At 42.3% G+C, this 21,034-nt stretch overlaps 1 protein-coding gene across 1 annotated transcript in view; it reads left to right on the forward strand.

The window, feature by feature from the left end:
* Window positions 1-21,034, forward strand: part of abs (ATP-dependent RNA helicase abstrakt) — a 214,526-nt gene that overhangs the window by 186,309 nt on the left and 7,183 nt on the right. Inside the window, exons 14-15 of the mRNA XM_065440624.1 lie at window positions 6,572-6,643; window positions 6,920-7,030. Of these exons, the coding sequence (XP_065296696.1) occupies window positions 6,572-6,643; window positions 6,920-7,030 (183 nt within the window). The remainder of the gene's footprint in view (window positions 1-6,571; window positions 6,644-6,919; window positions 7,031-21,034) is intronic.

A 21,034-nucleotide genomic window follows, 5' to 3' on the forward strand; every position in this document is an offset into this window, starting at 1 on the left:
CGAAGGTTGGCACCAGGAAAACGTGCGTAACGGGAACGTTTCAACGAGATTCTACTGTATATATGTGTGTGTGTGTGTGTGTGTGTGTGTGTGTGTGTGTGTGTGTGTGTGTGTGTGTATGTGTATGTAGCCTCCAAGGTTTTTTTGTCAGTGGTGGCATTGGCTAACAATACCAGAGTTACTTCTAGTAGTAACACATAAATACCCCAGAAAGTGGATTGAGAAACAGCGCTGTGGTAGCTCAATTTGTAGAGCATCGCACACATAATGCGAAGATGTGGGGTCATTCCCCACCTGCGGCAAATTGTTTTTTCGTCCACTTTCAATTCCTTTATCATTTCTTTCATTCAATCAGTAAGTGCAAGTACTTTCTCCTGTCTTGCCCTTTGTGTCTTTGTTGTCGGCTTCTTATGATATGATTACACACACACACATGCACACACACATGCACACACACATACACACGCGCACATATATATATATATATATATATATATATATATATATATATATATATATATATATATATATATAGTTTTTTTTTTTAATGCAAAGAGGAGTACGCAGAAGCCATTTTTCTACCTAGGTTATGTGGCCAGGCGGTCGCAAACTGTGAGAATAATTGTCGTAATGTCAGTATTTAATTAAATTCAATAATTAACTTTTTATTTACTGCAGTTAGCATGTTCTGCTGTAAAGAAAGAATGCTGAAATAAAATGAAATGAAATGTTTATATTAAAAACTCAAAGGTGGTGCGATTTGGTGACTGTTCCAGTTTATACAATTTTAGTAACGCGTCTGTGTCCCGAGATATGCACGTCTGAAATTTCAGCCCAAGCTGTCTAATTACGCATTGAACATTGAACATTGAACAGCCTGTATATATACACACGCACACACACACATGCAGTGATATATAAGCCAGTTTAGTGGAGCTTGCATACAGCCTGCCCATACCATATATATATATATATATATATATATATATATATATATATGTGTGTGTGTGTGTGTGTGTGTGTGTGTGTGTGTGTGTTGTGTGTGTGTGTGTGTAGGATGTGTGCAAGCTCCACTAAAATATATATATGGTATGTGCAGGCTGTATGCAAGCTACACTAAACTGGCTTATGTATCACTATGTGTGTTCATCGACAACGTAGTGCCAGTGACAACAGCTTCATTCTGCCCAAGAAAACAGTAAATCACGACAAAACCTATGCACATAGTGTCCACTCAAAGCTCTATCTAAAGCACACAAACCTCCTAAAGTCTTAATGGAATAGGGCATAATATTCAACTCTTTTTTTTTTACTTTATTTTATTTGAGCTACCCCATTCTTCAGCCATTGGCTATGTGTCATTGTGACGGAAAGAGTATAGAATCCTTAACCCTTCCATCGTTGGGTTTTTTTGGAGGCGATACACCCCCAGTGTCAAGGTTTTTTCTCTCGTATTATAAAATTAAAACAACACCTTGCGTGGTGCATCAGTACCAGTTCCGTCTCGTTCGGAAAGACTTCTCCGATGCATGAGACAGGCAGCCGAGACCATGAACTGTTTAGTGTACCACCCTCCATACGCGACTTGTGAATTCGTGGTAACCGCTGAAAGTTTTTTTCATTTTCTTATTTTCTTTTTTTTTTTCCACACTACCTTTAAGTGCTATTCAAATTTGCCGAAAATATATTGTGTATCTAGCCGCATTCATGGCCGCTTGCGTATGGGAGACTCCGAAACCACGATGTTATAACCACTGAGAAATACTATGCCGTGCCACCTGTCACAATCAGCAAAACCTGTATACCACTGCTTGAATTATCCACTGGACCGTGGATAATTGAAGCATGCTTTCGGGCATTTGAGATATACTAAATTGACTTAAACTGACTCTGCCGACATGCCTCGCGCTGACTTTCTAGTGAGAGCCCCCCGCGCAGAAGTGGCAGGAGAAGATGGAATAACAGTCGATTTAATCAAAGATGGATGAGACATAATGCTTGGAAAACTGGCTGCTCTTTATACGAAGTGTCCATCGACTGCAAGGGTCCCAGAAAACTGGAAGAAGGCAAACATTGTACTAATCCACAAAAAGGGAAACGTTAAAGAATTGAAAAATTATAGGCCCATTAGTTTACTCCCAGTATTATATAAAATATTTACCAAAATAATCTCCAATAGAATAAGGGCAACACTAGACTTTAGTCAACCAAGGGAAGAGGCTGGCTTCAGGAAGGGATACTCTACAATGGATCACATCCATGTCACTCATCAGGTTATCGAGAAATCCGCAGAGTTCAGTAAGCCTCTCTATACGGTTTTCATAGATTAGGAAAAGGCATTTAGTTCAATAGTGATATCAGCAGTCATAGAGGCAATTATGTAATCAAGGAGTACAGAACGCTTACGTAAATACCTGAGAAAATATGAACAGAGGTTCTACAGCTACTTTAATTCTACGCAAGAAAAGTAGGAAGACACCTGTAAAGAAAGGGGTCAGGCAAGGAGATACAATCTCTCCAATGCTAGTCACTACATGCTTAGAAGAAGTATTCAAGCTATTAAACTGGGAAGGCTTAGGAGTAAAGGTAGACGGCGAATATCTCAGCAACCTTCGATTTGCCGATGACATTGTTCTATTCAGCAACAATGCAGACAAGTTACAACAAATGATTGAGGACCTTAACAGAGAAAGTGTAAGAGTGGGGTTGAAGATTAGTATGCAGAAGACAAAGATAACGATGAATAGCCGCGCAGAGGAACAAGAGTTCAGGATTGCCAGTCAGTCTCTAGAGTCTATGAAGGAGTATATTTACCTAGGTCACTTAATCACAGGGAACCTTGATCATGAGAAGGAAATTCATAGAAGAATAAGAATGTGTTGGATCGCATATGGCAGACATTGTCAGCTCCCAACTGGAAGCTAACCATTATCGTTGAAAAGGAAGGTGTACAATCAGTGCATTTTACCAGTGCTGATATATTGGGCAGAGACTTGGAGACTGACAAAGAAGCTTGAGAACAAGTTAAGGACTGCGCAAAGACCGATGGAACGAAGATTGCGAGACATAATGTTAAGAGACAGAAAGAGAGTGGTTTGGATCAGAGAGCAAACGGGTATAGCCGATATTCTAATTGATATTAAGAAAAAAAAATGAAGCTGGGCAGCTCATGCAATGCACCGGTTAGATAACTGTTGTACCATTAGGGTTACAGAATGGGTACCAAGAGAAGGGAAACGCAATCGAGGACGACGGAAGACAAAGCGGAGCGATGAAATTAGGAAATTCGTGGGTGCCAGTTGGGATCAGTTGACGCAGGACAGGGGTAATTGGAGATCGCAGGGAGAGGCCTTCATCCTGCAGTGAACATAAAACAGGCTGATGATGATAGTGATGATAAGAAGGGAAAAAATGACATGGATAATGGCAAATGCATCTTAGTATGGTCCCCACATTCGTAACTTCATTTCCTGTCATCTACATAGTTGCATTTAGATGCACACATTTCCACGATAGTGCTGCCATGTCAGAGTCAGATTCTGACTTTTTCGAAGTTGTTTATTGCTCGGATGACAAGCTGTCATCTTGCTAGTCTGAGATTGGCTCGTATTCAGAGTAGGAAGAGTCGCCACTCCAATCACGATTTGAAGGTCCCGTGCAGGCATCCATTTCAAAGCAATCACATGGCCATGCTGAAAGAAGAAGTGCTTTCATTTATTCGTGTTAGACTTAGACAAAGTGAAGTTTCCAACAGATGAGACAGAGAGGAACAGAGGGCAGAATCATCCTGGAGAAAGCACACCGACGAAAGGAGCACCCGCTTTGCTGGAAAGGAGGCACACTGTAGTGAAGACAGCACAATGCGGAACAGAGAAGAAAAAATTTTTTTTATGTACATGTGACAGATGGCAGAAACGCGCAAGAGTGGTGCTTATGCTATGGCCCGAATATTTGAATAGAGAATTGCTGCTGTAGTAGTGTATGATGTCAGAGAGCTACCCCTCCCATCTGCAGATGCTCTGTGCTGCGCAACTACCCTTATTTGTTAGTGTGCTGGGTAGTTGCGCAGCAACTACCCAGCACACTAACAAATAGCCAGAGAGAGTGGAAAATATTCTTCTGAAAATATACAACAGATGGTGCAACTGCCTCGGAGCATGCCAACTGTGTGTTACTCCGCTCATCCAAGTGGAGAGATTGGAGAATGTATAGGTGAGTCGGTGACATGGCAGGATAGAAATGTGGAAACATACTGGTATGTCAGTGACACTGAAAAGGTTAAATGTATTTAATATATGTGTTCTACTTCACTATGCGTACACCCATCATCAGCTTTCTTCTTTAAACAAGCATCATACATTGCCTTCGTCCTCGTTGACGTCGCACACTGTGCATTCCCCTGATTTAATGTGTGCTTTTTGGCATAGCTTGTGAATGGTGTAGTGCATAAACATAAAAATGTGTATGTGAATTACATGACATGTTGCATATGATGAAAATAAATGCAATTGTACATATCATATTTAGTTGCATAGCATTTAATTAACCACTTTACTAAAGCTTTGTTTCGCACAAGTCCCAACATGTGCATTGAACCTGCATAATTTTTTTTTTTAATTTGTCAACCTGTAACAATGCTGTTTTTCTATGTCAAGTGAGGAGCTTCATACTATTGTTTAGACAGTGAGAATTAATTATTTTCACACGCAAAAAAATATCCAGCTCCAGCAGTGCTAGTCCCTTTGCCACTGTGTAACAACTGGTGCTCACTCTTGCCAAAGCTCTCGGGTTGAAGTACTTCCTTTGGAGGTTAGCTGCAAAATGGTGGTGCATGAGTGATTTCTTTTCATCCTCGAGTAAAGCCGTGCAATGGGATCGGCCGGCAACACAGGCCTACGTTGTGTAGCAGTGGTTTGCAACTTGACCACACAGGTTCATTTCATGCCTTAATATGCCAGTCACTATTTTTGCCGCCAGCCACTGCAGACATCTTCCCGTTCCACATTTTGCAGCATGAATGGAGCACACTGCCCTAGCAATCACCCAATTGGATTTCGGGCTGCTGATCGCACAGTAGCAGGGCAGACGGGGTAATGGTTTCTTACTTGTGCACTTTCACTGAGGCAACATGTGGCGCGGCACCAAAAGCCCCATCTCATTGCTATAGAGCAAACTGCTCCACGAAAAGGGTCTATAATCCGATTGTGAAATGCTGCAATTAAATTAGCATAGTGCGATCAAACATCTACTGTGTGTGCTCGGAGGGGTCACTTGGAGAACCAAGCATGTGCACTTTGAAGCTTGCTGATGCACATCACATAACTTCTCGGTTTGGTGTGCCCAGTCTTCCTGAAAACATCCTCCAATCAAGCCATTGAAACTCTCATCCTCCTTACACATTACTGAAAACTTTTCTTGCTTCCAAAGGTAACACCATGATTTATTTTCCTCTCTTTCTCTCTCTCTCTTTTTATTTAGTGATAACTCGCTGCCCAGTTCCAGTTTTCAACAATGGATGCAGCAGCACGTAGTTCGAACTTTTCTATCACATTGGAGGTTGCATTTTGTGAAGAGGAACCTTTAGCTTGGGGTTAACTACAATGCCACCTATTCAAATAAATTTTAAATGCAGATGCTTTTGTGAGACGATCCCTGGGCTGATTTGGATGAAATCGTTTGCAAATGAGAGAGAAAGCTTAATTTTAGTGAATGTAGCAAGCGGATAATTGATTTAGTGCCTAGAATTGTTTTTGTTTTTTCAGACATTGCTGAAAATCGTTAAGTTACAGAAGAAAAAGCATGAAGTGTACAAATCTGTAACACTGCACCATGAACAGATGTTGCAGTTCTGTAAATTGCATCTGTTAGACCATGTAAAGTTAACAAGTTTCATTTATTTATTTACGACTGACATGAAATTGAGGATCATTACAGTTTGAGGATCAGTTACAGAGCTTTGCAAACTTCATACTCAGAAATTAGTGGTATATTTCAGAGTGGTGCATTATACATCACATTTGTTGTGGTGCATTATACATCACATTATACATCGCATAGTTTTCCATTGCTGAGCTACAGCGTTGTGAACTTAAAAGTTTCATTTTTGAAATTTTGAAATTTTTGACAATCTTTATTTTAAAAAAACTAGGGTGCCTAAATAAACATTCTGCTTGCTGCAGTGACTAGGTTCTAACTCATTTTTTTTTAAGCTGTAACAAAGTTCATCAAATTCAGTGCCATGGTTGCCAAGAAAAATTATTTCTTCATTCTCATGTGTTTAGATAGGAGCCCCCAAGCTAAAGCTTGCTCTTAAGCTTTTTCATTTACATAAATGCTGCTGTGCAGCGATGTTAAAGAAAATTGTATGTAAATCACATTGTTGCGTAAGGTCCACCAACAAAAAAATTTAACAGAGCACTAGAAAATGTGCTTTAGCACAAATAATTTCCCAAACTTATGTTTTGTAGAATTGTGATTAAAGTCAAGCTTTATTGCAAGCTCTTCTTTTTGGGACTGAAAGTAGGCAACAGTGGGTGACTTATGAACTGTGGTATGCAACATTTGCTTTCAGTGCACCGAATTGGCCGTACTGGACGTTCTGGTCGAGTGGGAATCGCAACAACCTTCATCAACAAGTCGTGTGGTATAAAATATTGCATTCCTCTCTTCTTGTTGCATTATCTGCACCTTCATTATTGTGGCATTAGTCAGAGCTAATTTTTCTTCTGCCTGAATGCAGAAAGCAAGCAATATAGAAAATTATCTCAGCTTACTGTCTCATGCTACCAGCCAGCTATAATTAGTAGCCTGACATCTATCATGCACTAGAAGACATTGAAGCACCTAATAAAAATCTTAATTACAACTGCACTGTTTCATTGGAAGCTTTACTCATCTGCTTTTGTACACATATTTCCAGATGAGTCTGTGCTCTTGGACATGAAACATTTGTTGCTGGAAGCCAAGCAGAAAGTTCCACCCTTCCTTCATGCCCTGCAATCAGAGAATGAGAAATACCTGGAATTGGGAGGCAAGTGCTATTTTTTTGTGCACATGTTCCCATTAAAGTTGCATATTATGTCCAATAATTGCATTTCATTTGCACAGCTTGCAGTGTTTGAAAAGGCCTCATGACCCATGCTTTTTCTTTCCCTGGTGGACTGCAACATGTGTCATAAGCAATTGCTACAGCATTACTTGCTGTTTGTTTTAGTGCAGTGCTTTTGGTGACCAGGGCTTATAGATTATAGTAGGCATGGTGAAATTAAATGTCCTCACACTCAGAGCATTCAGTGTCCAATTCATAGGGGACAGCTGCCACTTTGTATTTTCTCACAACAATGTAGCTCTCGTGTTGAGGCCATAATCTAGCTTGGTCACTGTGTGTCTCTCCATTTGCAAGGATTTGTTTTAAGTTGTACATGTTACTAAAGAAAAGTAACCAATTACAGTTAGAATTAATTCATTCAGAATTGTAATTGATTATAGTGACAAATTACGACCACAGGAAAGTAGTTGAGCAATTACAAAAATGTAATTGATTCTTTTATGTTACTTTCCTCACAACTTTTATTAACATTGCACAAATGCGGTAAATAAAATAAGTTAGCTTAGCTCTTTCAATGAGTTCTCTGAAACTCTTACATGCTGTTTATGGGCACGAACAATTGCTTTTCAAAGTTTTTGTCAATCATCTTCTCGCATTTTCCTGTGAAAACAGCAGCAGCAACACTCAGAACTCGCTCGATGTGCACACTGGAGGGAGTAAGGGCATTGTACAAACACAATGCCCACAAGATTGTGGCTGTGCAATGCCACGATGCTCACGTCTATGAAGCACAGTGTTTCATTATTGCTGGCGCTGAGGAGGTGCTCATAATAGGGCTCATGAAAAACTGACAAAAATTGTCCGTAGGTGATCGCCTGGCACCAGCGTCTGAAGTGACCAGCATTATCGAGCCATAGCAGTGCCATTTCAATTTGTCAGCCAACATCTGGTGGACTGCCTCCTTGCACCCTTCACTCACTAGTCATTTAGACTTAACCGACTAATTGTAACAGACGCAAGCAAACATTCATGTTCCTTGAAAAAGTGGCCCAATCTGGAATGTAATTTGAAACAAAGCTACCTATTATTCAGCCCTAAAAGTACTGTTTGTGTGTTACAATTGCAAAAATAGGTGTATGTGAGTTATGTATCAAACAGATAGAAACACATGCACTTAACAGCTAAGAACTTCTGTCTTTATCAGAGAAGTCATAGACAGCACTAAGTGAAGAAGAATTGAACAGCAGCTCCTACTGCCCTAAGAAGGCCACTTAAATCCGCTTCCAGAAGAGAGAGAGAAAAATTATAAGAGAAATATCAGCGGTCGGACTTACAAGAGAGGTGTGCAGATCTGCAAGCCTGCCATTGTGGGAATTGTGGGAAGGAGGTAACCCATGTAACCTATGTTGTGGGAATGTGGGCATTCTACTGTAGTTCCCACCAAAATTAAGCGCCAAAAGCTACGTTGCCTGCTGTAGCTTGTTCCATCAAAAATGTAACTTGCTACATGTAATCGGTTACTGAAAAAAGCAATTGAATTACAGTGAGCGTTACTGAGTAAACAAAGTAGTTGTTAAATTACAAAATTATCAAAAAATTTATTTCATTGCAAGTAATCAATAACATGTAATTTGACACATACAACTCTGCTTTTCTTCCTGCTACACGGGGAAAACTTGTGGGTTGCATAGAACTCAGTGCTATCAGTTCTTGCACAGGAGTTGTCACAATCTTGGACAGGCAGAGGATGTGGGCATTACCAGTGATGGAAGTGCTGTGCCAACTGTGCTGAAATAGAAATGCTGATACATGCTGCTCCAAATGGCTCTTTTTCGCGTAAATGGGGCCACTCCTGCACCAAGGCGCACATGAGTGGCCTAACCTCCCACGTCCATACAACAGGTGGAATTGTTGTAATAGTTCCGAAACCGAAACTCTGTGTATGGTATCCATGCGGCTAAGCCAAACGGTACCTATGGCTGGCGGCATGCTCGACTTTGTGGTTGCATCGGGGTGTTTGAGTTCACGACGACACTGAAACGTACGAATGCACCGACTTGCGTGGGCTCCTGCAAGCTTGGCTTTGAACCCCAATGGCCCTTTCGAAGCTTAAAGGTAAGCCTTTAATATGTGTCTTCGTGTCGTGGGCGCCTATTGTTTCAATCGCGCACGGGCATGGATAGCACATGGAAATCTAAACACACGATATGCGAGCCTGGGCCACTCTGTGTGTTTGTCTGAAGCTTGGCAATCTTTTGCTGTTTACCGTTTATTTTCTTCCATTGATGACGATTTACGATGTTTGTATTATCGCATATTGACCCAACTTAAGTGTGTCCGTGCGTGCATGACGTGCTGATTTTGCCGCTAACAGCAGTGTTGAGTCACACTTCACATCTCCGCCCACCCCAGTCACATCTACAAGCACGGCCAGTAAAAATACATTCGGATCCCATGGAACCAGGAAAATTTTGCAAATTAGCCTAGTGTTCAAATGTGTAGGCTTAAATCATAGTCTCGAAAACAGTGTGGCACAGCTGACTATACGCTCACCTGCACCGGCCAAAGTGTGCGTTTGACGGCAGAGTTCTGACTGGTGTGGTAGAAGTCTGTTCCCAGAGTTTGGGATCAATGTTGCCAGACTGCCTGCCAAATTTGACGAGGGAAAACACTGTCAACTATAGTGCAAGCAACAGGTCCGTTTCTGAGACGTACAGAGTTACCAGATCAGGAACATAACACCCATACTCTCCCTGCTCCCGATAGCACCGTTAGGTTGCTGCATAACCTGCGCGCTTTGGAATCGTTGCTATAGTTGCGGGCCTTGTATAACTTTTATCGCTTTGTGCGCTATCCCTACTACGTACTGGCTGAAGCTTTTCCTGGATCTGAAACTGAGATGCGTTGCACGACACTCAAGGGGCTTTCTTTCGCTGCACACGATCGCTGCAATGGGATGAACCGGTTGCTTTGCCTTGCTTCCACATGAGGAATCTCAATCCTGGAGTTTCGCTGCGTGCATTTGTGACACATCGCACAACTCTAGGGTGGCTTTTTTCACTGTGTCTGAAACTTGGACGTGTTGTAGAACACTCGGGGCTGGATTGCCGCAACGGAATGAAACGGTTGCTTTGCTTGGCTTCGTGTCAGGTATCTTCGGGTATACACTGCGCGCATTTGTGACACGTCGCACAACTCTCACCTTTTTTTTTTTTTTTTTCACTGCGCGCTTTCGCTGCTACGTATTGGTTGAAGCTTTGGTTGGACCTCGAACTGAGACGCAATGCACAGCTCTCAGCTAGCTTTTTGGCAGAGCGCGATGGCTGCAGTGAGATGAAGCAGTAGTGAGCGCAACGAAAAAAGCTATACAAGAGTTGTACGACGCGTCTCTGTTTCGAAAAGCCAGTAATGCGAGCAGTGAAAGCCCCAGGAGGTTCCCTATGCGGAGCACAGCAACGCAACCCCTTTGTCTCGTTGCAGCCGTCGCGCCCAGCGAATAAAGCTAGTCAAGAGTTGTGCAATGCATCTCAGTTCCAGATCCTACAAAAGCTACAACCCGTACAAAGGAGCGATAGCGTACGCAGCGAAAGGAAGCACTTCGTATTGTCGGAAAATGGGGCCCGGAACCAAAAATCGCAAGGTTATGGAGCAACCTTATGGTACTTCGGGAGCTGGGAAAGTGCACGTGTGTTGTGCTTCTGGTCTGGTGACCCTCTGCGCCTTGGAAACGACGTCGTTGTGTTTGCTATATTTGACGGTGTTTTTTCCCATCAAATTTGTCAGGCAGTCTCGCGACAATGACCCCAAAGTCTGGCAACAGACTTCTACCGCACCAGTCAGAACTCTGCCCGTTTGACAACTTAGTGCGAGCTTCCAATTATACGTCTGATAAAGCCAACGGAAGCAATATCAGTTCTAGAAAGTGGTTAGGGAAAATTGCGGGCATTTTTACTTTTTGTTGTTGCTGTTTTCCGTGCCCATTTCTGAAGTGCTACTGCTTCGGGCCGTGCATTGAATGAAAGCAACAGAGTAACGGTTTGATGCGTACCCCGAGCCCCGCTCCCATAGCGCTCCATTCAAATGCTCCGGGCCTGTCGTGCGAGCGTCGCGGAGGTGAAAACTGGGAAAGACCCAGAAAGACGCCTGTTGTTCGCTCTGTCTACATGGGCGCACAGCTATGGGTTAGTTTCTTCGCCACAATCTTCTCTAATGTGCAGCGTTCTGTGGTCACCGCACTCCGGCTGGTCCAAATTAACTGAAACACCGATAAATTAGTGAGAGTTCAACACTGTAGAGTGCTGTATATATTTTCTGGTACCAGACGGCAAGTCCGATTTTCCGAATGGGTGTTAACAGCATGTCATGTATATAATTTTGTAAGTATAGCAGGAAACATTTTTTTTAATAGTAGTTGTTGCCTACGTATTGATACAAAAGCTGGTCTGTTTGAGGTTTCGTTATTAATCTGAGTAAACATTTTTTTTCCAGGTTGTCACAGCAAATTTAATGTACAATTTCTCAGCAAGATTGATGCCAATGGAGACACCATCTCTAGTTGGTGCAACGAAGGAATCAACCAAGAAGCAGCTTTGTGCATCTTCTGCAACACAGTCATTGACTGTTCACAGCACGGCGTAGTCTCTGTTAAGCATCATGCTAGGAATAAGAGCCACATTCAAGTCTGTATTCAACAGAGGGACGCATCTGGGATCTTACAGAAGCCTGCTACAAAGAAAGTTCAACTGGAGTCGTGTTTCTCATCTGGACCAGGACTCTCAGAAGTGGACTGTTCTGCTCGAGTGGAGGCATATCTTGCTCTGGGAGTTGCCATGTCTCGGGGACCTTATTCGTATGGGGATACAGCCACATGGATCATGTCGTTGATGTTCCCGGACTCTAAAATCCCCAAAGTGTTCCAGCATGGGCAAAAGAAGCGTTCTTATATCATTTCAGATGGCTTAGGAGCCTACTTTAAGAAAGCAGTGATAGACGAACTTAACAAGCCACGCACATGTTACACAACTTTAATAGCTGCAACACCCCTCTCAGAACAATGCTGCCAACAGCTGGACATCATGGTCAGATATTTTTGTGATGCACAAAAACGTGTTGTAGTTAAACATTTGAACTTGTTTCACTTGGGTTCTGCAACAGAAGATATCCTGCTGGCACGTGTGAAAAAAGCTATCCAAGATTTGCCTCAAAGATACATGCTTTGCTTTTACGGTGATGGGCCCTATGTCATGTGGAGTTTGAAGAAACCTTTAAAAGAAGACATAAATCCCACTTTGCTGGATCTGAGTGAATGCACTTTGCACAAAGTGCACAATGCATTTGCCAAAGGCATAGAAGCATTTGGCGACACTGTGGAGTCAACTTGGCTTGATGTGTGTCCCTTTTACAAGAATTCAGCTGTTCAGAGTGCTGCCTTGAAAACAACTCAGAAATGCCTAGGCTTGCCTGAAAATGTTCTTTTGCGTCCCTTAAATTGTCGATGGTTGACACTGAGTCCAGCTCAGGCAATTCATTGAACAATACGAAGCAATCAAGGCAATGGTTCTAGATGCTCAGCAAAAAGCTCGACCTGGTGGCATCATCTATAGGCACCTCAAAGAGAACCTTATAAGGAAGGACCTGCTTCCTGAAGCAATCTTTCTGCGAAATGTGCATTTTTGTTGAATACTTGTCGTTGTTGCAGCGAAGTAAGCCACTGCTTCATATTTTGTATGAAGAAATGACCAAGCCAGTGAAAAGAATGCTTGGATGTTTTATGCAGAATGGTGCGTGCAGGTACCTCATGAAAGAAGAACTTCAATCCCTTGATGTGGAATGTTCTGCCAACTGGAAGCAGCTAGTCGAGATTGGAGCAGATACAGAAAGCACCATTTCTGCTTGAACGCCTCAGGAGAAGAAAACCTTCACACTAGGCGCACGTAGCTTTTACATCAGCGTTGCAAGCTATCTGCTTTCAAGGTTACCCTTTAGCAATCATGTGCTAAAAGATCTCAAGTACCTTCACGCAGGGTCTGTTAGGGAAGAGAGCTCCATTGCAGCACTTGGGAATTTAGCGCAACAGGTGCCTCAAGTGGTACCACCATACAAAGTGTCAGCCCTGATGTATGAAATAACATTCATCTCCATGGAAAAATTGTCCTGCACTCCACATGAGTGGCTCGATGATGTTTGGCAACACATATTCAGCCTTGTGTCAAAAGAAAGTAGTGCCAAGTACCCCTTAACAATTAAGTTCATTAAAGCCCTGCTGTGTCTTGCTTATGGCAATGTCGACATTGAACGAGGATTCAGCAAAAATCACTGCCTCCTGCATGAACGAAGCAAGCTCTCAATCACAAGCGTGAATTGCTTGCGTACATCCAGATCGTTCTGTAATCGGTATGGCCAAAATGCTTCAACCGTTCCTGTGAAGCCTCATATGATTAAGGCTTTAAAGAGCTCCTTCAAAAGGTACCAGGAGCGACTGTCTGCAGAAAGTGGACCTGCAGCCAAGAAAGCCAAGCCCATTCCCAAGACCAACTCGAAACAAAAGCGAATGAACAGCTAAATATACATATGGAGATTGATTTTACTAAGGAGATGCTTGCTAATGCTGAACTGCTCATTGCAATATACATGAAAACCAAAGAGTTTGATGATAAGTGGACAAGCACTTCTGAAGCCAGGGGCAAGCAAAGTTTGCAAGCAGCCTTCACAAGCTTGAAGAATCAAAAAGAAAATGTAGTGCAGCCCAGGAGGACTGATCTCAATTTATTTGCTCACTGATACGTTTGACTGTGATATTAAATGCGATTTTATTCATGCTAAATAACCTGTCTAATTTTTTAAGCTCAGGTGATATTTTTATTATGACAGTAAATCATATTTCTTTGTGGTACTTTTATCATATGCAAAAGAAAAACCGTTCAGTACATCTTGAAAATTTCCTTAGAATGTGTTCATTTTCTGTTCTTTATTAAATTGAACCAGTGCAATATGTGATCAATATTTTTAAAGGTACATAGATTTTTTTGTTTCATATTAAATGCATGTGCAGTTTGCTACCTGCATGTGACCAATCAGTTACTGCTCCAAACTATGTTTTTTTTTTAGCTCTGCACTGCCATTTTTCTGCTCCAAAAGAACAAATTTCTGCTCTAAACTGCAATTTTTTCTGCTCCAAAAGTATAAATTTTTGCTGCAAACTGCTATTTTTTCTGCTCGAAAAGCATAAATATCTGCTCCGAAACCTGCTCCAAAACTCCAAAAGCCACTTCCATCACTGCATTACATGATAACACACATTTTGAACTTGTGAAAACAACCCAACAGCAAAACGAAAGCCTCTACAAGTAAACAGCTACACCTTTAAAACTGTCGAAGTGCATTGGTCATAGTGAAATGTCAATAATTCGAATTAATTTGTGTAAATACATAAGGTAGGTTGAAATATTCTTGCAGGTATTGCAGAATTCCAGAGAAATTTCAGTGCTGCATTTGCCGACCGCAGTGCAGGCATATCCTGGCTGGCTGCACGTGTGTGGCATTGCATTTCATTGCTGATACTTGCCTCTTCCCCATTATAACTGGTGTTAAGACTGGTTATGATTATTTCCATGAATGATAGGAAAGGGAATGATGACCTAACAGATTTGTAAACTGGCCTTTAATTTGTAGCCACTGGGAGAAAGTGATTGTGGCAGCTTTTCCTGACACTCTTACCTGCTCAGGCAAACCATGGTTATTAACAACTGGCAAGAGTGTATTTCTCAATGATGTTACTGTTTATTTTATGATGCACATAAAAGAAACATGAAAGTATTCGTATTTCTTCAGGATTGTAGGCTTTCCAGTGCTGCAATTTCATGCATAAATGTTCTGAAAACCCTTTGTGCCAGTGTAGAATTTCCACCCACATTTGCATAAAATGGCTGTTCACAATGTATTGTCTCAAGCGTTGTAAAGGCAATTACCCTGCAAAGCCTCCTTCAAACTGCAACCACTCTGCCTCAAACACATGTACGTTTTGGGCTTAGTTCCAGACAAGCCAAGAGGCACATCTATGACTGTAATCTGCTGAACATATCAGTGAAATGTGACAAATCTGGTAGATTCTATTTAACCAAAACTTGTGTAAGTGGAATTGCCAGATGAATGAAGCATGAAGACAGACTTTGGTTGGTTCCTTGTAGGCACAATGATTATATACATTGCCATTTGTTGGGCGTGTTGGTAAACTGACTTTGAAAGCATAGTTAGCGCCAGCGAACAAGGACAGGAGGGAGACGACACCACAATGTGCTATTGTGGTGTCGTCTCCCTTCTGTCCTTGTTCGTTGGCACTAAATATGCTTTCAAAGTCAGATTATATTCACTTCGGATAAAGGAAACCCATTTGTTTGTGAACATTGGTTAGACTGAACTGTTACCAAAGCTGCCACGGCACTCACTGGCTGTTGCATCTGTGCAGAGCGTTTATACATATGTACTTGCTGTGATAATCGACATCATTGAAACAATTATGTCAAACTGACAAGTGCGTGTTTGTGACCGTTTCGTTATGTATCGTATGGTTGTCACAAATTTCAGCGCTCCAGAAATGGACAGAGACACAATTCAAGTATGTTAACAAGCATTTATCTCGAAGAAAAAAAATGACAAAAGAAAGAAAGAAAAGCAAACAGCAAACTACCACAAAACACTATAAACACTACACATACACAAGGCACTTCAAAAACTAGCTATACAAATAAAAAACAAACAAGCCCTCAACTACATATTGTTCCTCCGCTCGACTAACCAACACAACGTCACGAGCAAACGAACGTTCTGACCGTTGCCAGTCGTGTCGGACTCCGGCCCAGCGTGGCACCGGACGCGATCTGGGCCAGTCAGGCGTTCTGTCGTTCACATGGCCAGGGGATTGCCTTCGTGGAATGGGACAGCAACCAGTTACGGCAGCGTGGGATTGGACTGGGGCCGCGGAACACAGCCACAGCGACGCACTCGAGGCTCAGGAGCTGGAGTTGTCGCTGGCCAACTTACGAACATCCCTTCTCCGGTCTGTGGTCCTGAAGCTGCTGCCTCCCGTCTCCAGAGCACAGCTGGAGATGCCATTGTCTTGCTTCTCAACCACGTCAGCAATGCCAGCTCATCTCCGCCTGCGTCTCCTTTTTCTTAATTTCTTCTTCTTCTTTCACACTTCACGTACTTCTCGCTTGTGGGTCCCTTCTCCGTTTCATCGACCGCGTCTTCGTCTTTTTTACATTGTCATACAGGTCTTGCCAGCGACTCATAACAGTAGTGAACTGTAGAACACTGCACTTTTGTTAACAGGGGTTAACTGGGTTTATTAAGCATGGGGTAGAACACAGGAATGAGTGTTTTTACATTGAGGTACAGAGAGTACACTGTTTAGAGACAAGCAGGAGAGGAGCAGGAGGGCCAAACACAACTCGATACTTCGTCTGCTCGAAGTTCATAGAGGAGGACGGTGTCCACGATGGAAGGAGCAGAGGTTTCAGAAGGGGCGTGTGGCCAGTGTGTAACACTGCACTTATGGGATGTTGGTGCTATCTCTTGATCCTGCTTGTAACATCCTTCCTTTTTTGGCGATAACCCTTCAACAGATGACAAAATCTTCTAGCCTCTTGAGAAGTTTTGTGGTTCTTCGAGGTCTGACGGAAGTGCGGTTTGTCTGATTTTTCAAGCTGGTATCCTCTTCTGGTTGCGTTGTAGTGTCGGGCTGTTTGTGTTGGTTATTATCAGCGGTCACAGACGATCTTGGTCCGATAAATACTCGGTTACTTCGCAGCATGTTGTCACCAACTTGAACTTCATACCATATATCATCATTTCCTCTTGTTATTGTCGCTTTGACTCATGTCCTGCTTTTCAATGTTTAAACTGTGACGCTTTGACCTTCGCTTAGGCTCGGGAAATCATTGGCTTGTGTGTTGTAACAAAACATTGTTTTTTGCCTTTCTTTTTTCATTCACGTCGACTGTTTTGGGCTGCAGTAGCTCTGATGCTGTGGGCAAAATCGTTCCAGTGCAGTGACCCATGAGCACTTGTGCTGGACTAGCTTGCACATCTTGCAGCGGAGTGTTTCTGTAATCAAGAAATGCTATTTGTCAGTCTGAGTGGCTGTCTTCTGCTTTCTTGAGCAGCATTTTTGCCATCTTTAGAGCTGACTTAGCCATTCCATTAGAATGCGGGTATCATGGGATAGACGTTTTATGTTTGAAGTTTCCAGCTTTTTGAAAAGTCGAATTCGTTGCTGGTGAATTGTGGTCCGTTGTCAGTTATCAAAATTCTTGGTATTCCATGTCGTGCAAATTGAGACTTCAGTTTGACTATTACTTGATTGGAGGTCATTGATTTCAGTTGGTCCACTTCCCAAAAGTTGCTGTAGTAATCCACTTTGATCAAGAAGTTCTTTCCTTTGAACTTGGAAATGTCACATCCAACTTGCTCCCATGGATAGCTTGGTTCTGGATGAAGAGAGAGAATTTCTTGTTGCTGAGAGTGTGCTTCCTTTTTGACATACTTTGCACCCTGCAATGAGGTTCTTTAATTCTGCATTCATTCCTGGCCAACAGACATATTCACGAGCACATGGTAGACAGCTCTCGATCCCAAGATGTGAAGAGTAGAGTGTTGCTTTGATCTTGTCTTGCAGGGACATTGGGACCATTAGGCGTAATCCCTTGAAAAAGAGGTTGAACTGTAAGCTCATCTCTCTATGTGAAGTACACGCGCATGTCTTGGGGTAGTTCACACTTATTTTGTGGCCAACCTGACAAGATGATTGCTCTCAATCTTTGCAGGGTTTCTTTTCTCACAGGAAGGTAGTGTAAGACATTGATGTTTTCAAGTTCTTGTTCATTGCTTTTTTTGGGAAAGAACACACTAGACATCATATCAGCCAAAAGTAATTGTTTGCCTGGTCTGTGGCTCGATGACAATGTTGTATCTGAAGAACCATGCCTTGTAGTTGTCTTGGAACTTGATCGAATCATTTGTTCAGGATCACTTGAAGGGGCTTGTGATCGCTGATGATCTTTGTTTCTCTTCCGAATATGTAGTGGTAGAACTTGTTTAATGCAAAGACGATAGCCAACATTTCCTTTTCAATTTGTGCATAACGGATTTCTGTCGGTTTAACTGCTCTGCTGGTGAACAAGACTGGCTGTTCATCTTGAAGGAGAGCTGTACCGAGTCCAAGATCGCTTGCATCACACTGAATTTCTAACTGCTTTTGTGAGTCGAAGTAGGCGAGAAGTGCAGCTTTTGTCACAGTGTTTCTTGCCTTTTGAAATACTCCTTCCTTGGGTTTTCCCCAGTGCCATGGTGTATCCTTGGCAGTGAATGTTCTCAATGGCTCAATGGCAATTTTCGGGAAGTATTTCGAGAGGTAGTTGATCATTCCGCAGAAGTGTTGTATTCCTTGGACATCAATTGCCCTTGGCACCTGTTCAGTCATCATCATCATCATCAGCAGCAGCAGCAGCCTGTTTTATGTCCACTGCAGGACGAAGGCCTCCCCTGCGATCTCCAATTACCCTTGTCCTGCGCGAACCGATTCCAACTAGTGCCCGCAAATTTCCTAATTTCATCGCTCCACCTAGTCTTCTGTCATCCTCGATTGCATTCCCTTCTCTTGGTACCCATTCTGTAACCCTACTGGTCCAACTAAGGTTATTTAACCGGCGCATCACATGACCTGCCCAGCTCCATTTCTTCCTCTTGATGTCAATTAGAATACCATCTATACCCGTTTGCTCTCTGATCCAAACCGCTCTCTTTCTGTCTCTTAACGTTATGCCTATAGAAGGATCGACATTTGGGCGAGTTGTTACTGGTTGAACATCCTGAAGGGGCAGCGCATTTTTGGCTGCCCCTTCAGAATGTTCAATGTTATGCCTAGCAATCTTCGTTCCATCGCTCTTTGCTCGGTCCTTAACTTGCTCTCAAGCTTTTTTGCCAGTCTCCAAGTCTCTGCCCTATATGTCAGCACTGGTGAAATGCACTGTTTGTACACCTTCCTTTTTCCTTTTCAATGATAATGGTAAGCTTCCAGTCAGGAGCTGGCAATGTCTGCCATATGCGATCCAACCCATTTTTATTCTTCTGAAAATTTCCTTCTCATGGTCAGGGTTCCGTGTGATTAGTTGACCTAGGTAAACATACTCCTGCACAGATTCTAGAGGCTGAATTGTGATCTCGAACTCTTGTTCCATTGCCAGGTTATTTATAATTATCTTCGTTTTCTGCATATTAATCTTCAGCCCCACTCTTGCACTCTCCCTGTTAAGGTCCTTAATCATTTGTTGTAACTTGTCTGCGTTGTTGCTGAATAGAACAATGTCATCGGCAAACCGAAGGTTGCTGAGATATTTGCCGTCTACCTTTACTCCTAAGCCTTCCCAGTTTAATAGCTTGAATACTTCTCCTAAGCACGTAGTGAATAGCATTGGAGAGATTGTATCTCCTTGCCTGACCCCTTTCTTTAGAGGTATCTTCCTACTTTTCTTGCGTAGAATTAAAGTAGCTGTAGAACCTCTGTTGATATTTTCCCAGGTATTTACGTAAGCGTTCTGTACTCCTTGATTACATAATGCCTCTATGACTGCTGATATCACTATTGAACCAAATGCCTTTTCCTAATCTATGAAAGCCGTATAGAGAGGCTTATTGAACTCTGCGGATTTCTCGATAACCTGATTAGTGACATGGATGTGATCCATTGTAGAGTATCCCTTCCTGAAGCCAGCCTCTTCCCTTGGTTGACTAAAGTCCAGTGTTGCCCTTATTCTATTGGAGATTATTTTGGTAAATATTTTATATAATACTGGGAGTAAGCTAATGGGCCTATAATTTTTCAATTCCTTAACGTCTCCCTTTTTGTGGATTAGTACAATGTTTGCATTCTTCCAGTTTTCTGGGACCCTTGCAGTTGATGGACACTTCGTATAAAGAGCAGCCAGTTTTTCAAACATTATGTCTCATCCATCTTTGATTAAATCGACTGTTATTCCATCTTCTCCTGCCACTCTTCCTTATTTCACGCCTTGCGAGGCCCTTCTGACCTCATCGCTAGTTATAGCAGGAGTTTCTGTATCCTGTTCATTGCTGTTTCTAATTGAGGTATCCTGACTCCTCTTCCGCTGCCTTTACTATATCTTCGAGATTGCTGATGCTATTACCCTGCTTATCTTTCAGTGCATACGTCTTGGTTTGTCCTATTCCAAGTTTCTTTCTCAGGATTTCGGGCTGTGTTCATTTTTTGCGGCTTCTTCAGTCTTTCTCACATTATAGTTTCGAATATCACTTATTTTTACCTTGTTGATCAGTTTTGACAGTTCCGCAAATTCTATCTTACCTCTTGAGTTGGGCACTTTCATTCTTTGTTGTTTCTTTATCACGTCCTTTGTTACTTGAGAGAGCTTGCCAACTAGTTGCCTTGGTGCCTTGCCTCCCACTTCAATTGATGCCTCTGAAGCAAGCCTAGTTACGGCTTCATTCATTAGCTCTATGTCATCATCATTTCTCTGTTCTAAGGCTGCATATTTGTTTGCAAGTACCAGCCTGAATTTGTCTGCTTTTACCCTTACTGCCTCTAGGTTGACCTGTTTGCTCTTGACCAATTTTGCTCTTTCTCTCTTCAAATTGTGGTGAATCCTAGCCCTCACTAACCTATGATCACTGCACTTTACCCTACCTATCACTTCTACATCCTGCATTATGCTAGGATCAGCAGAAAGTATGAATTCAATTTCCTTTCTTGTTTCACCATTAGGGCTTCTCCAGGTCCACTTTCTGTTGCTACGCTTACTGAAAAAGGTGTTGATTATTCGAAGCTTGTTCCTTTCTGTGAATTCTACTAGCATCTCTCCTCTAGCGTTCCTAGAATCGACGCTGTAGTTGCCAATTGCTTGTTCACCAGCCTGCTTTTCCCCCACTTTTGCATTGAAGTCGCCCATTGCTACA

This window comes from Dermacentor albipictus, chromosome 1, assembly GCF_038994185.2.
Source record: "Dermacentor albipictus isolate Rhodes 1998 colony chromosome 1, USDA_Dalb.pri_finalv2, whole genome shotgun sequence".
In the NCBI taxonomy this organism is placed as follows: Eukaryota; Metazoa; Arthropoda; class Arachnida; order Ixodida; family Ixodidae; genus Dermacentor; species Dermacentor albipictus.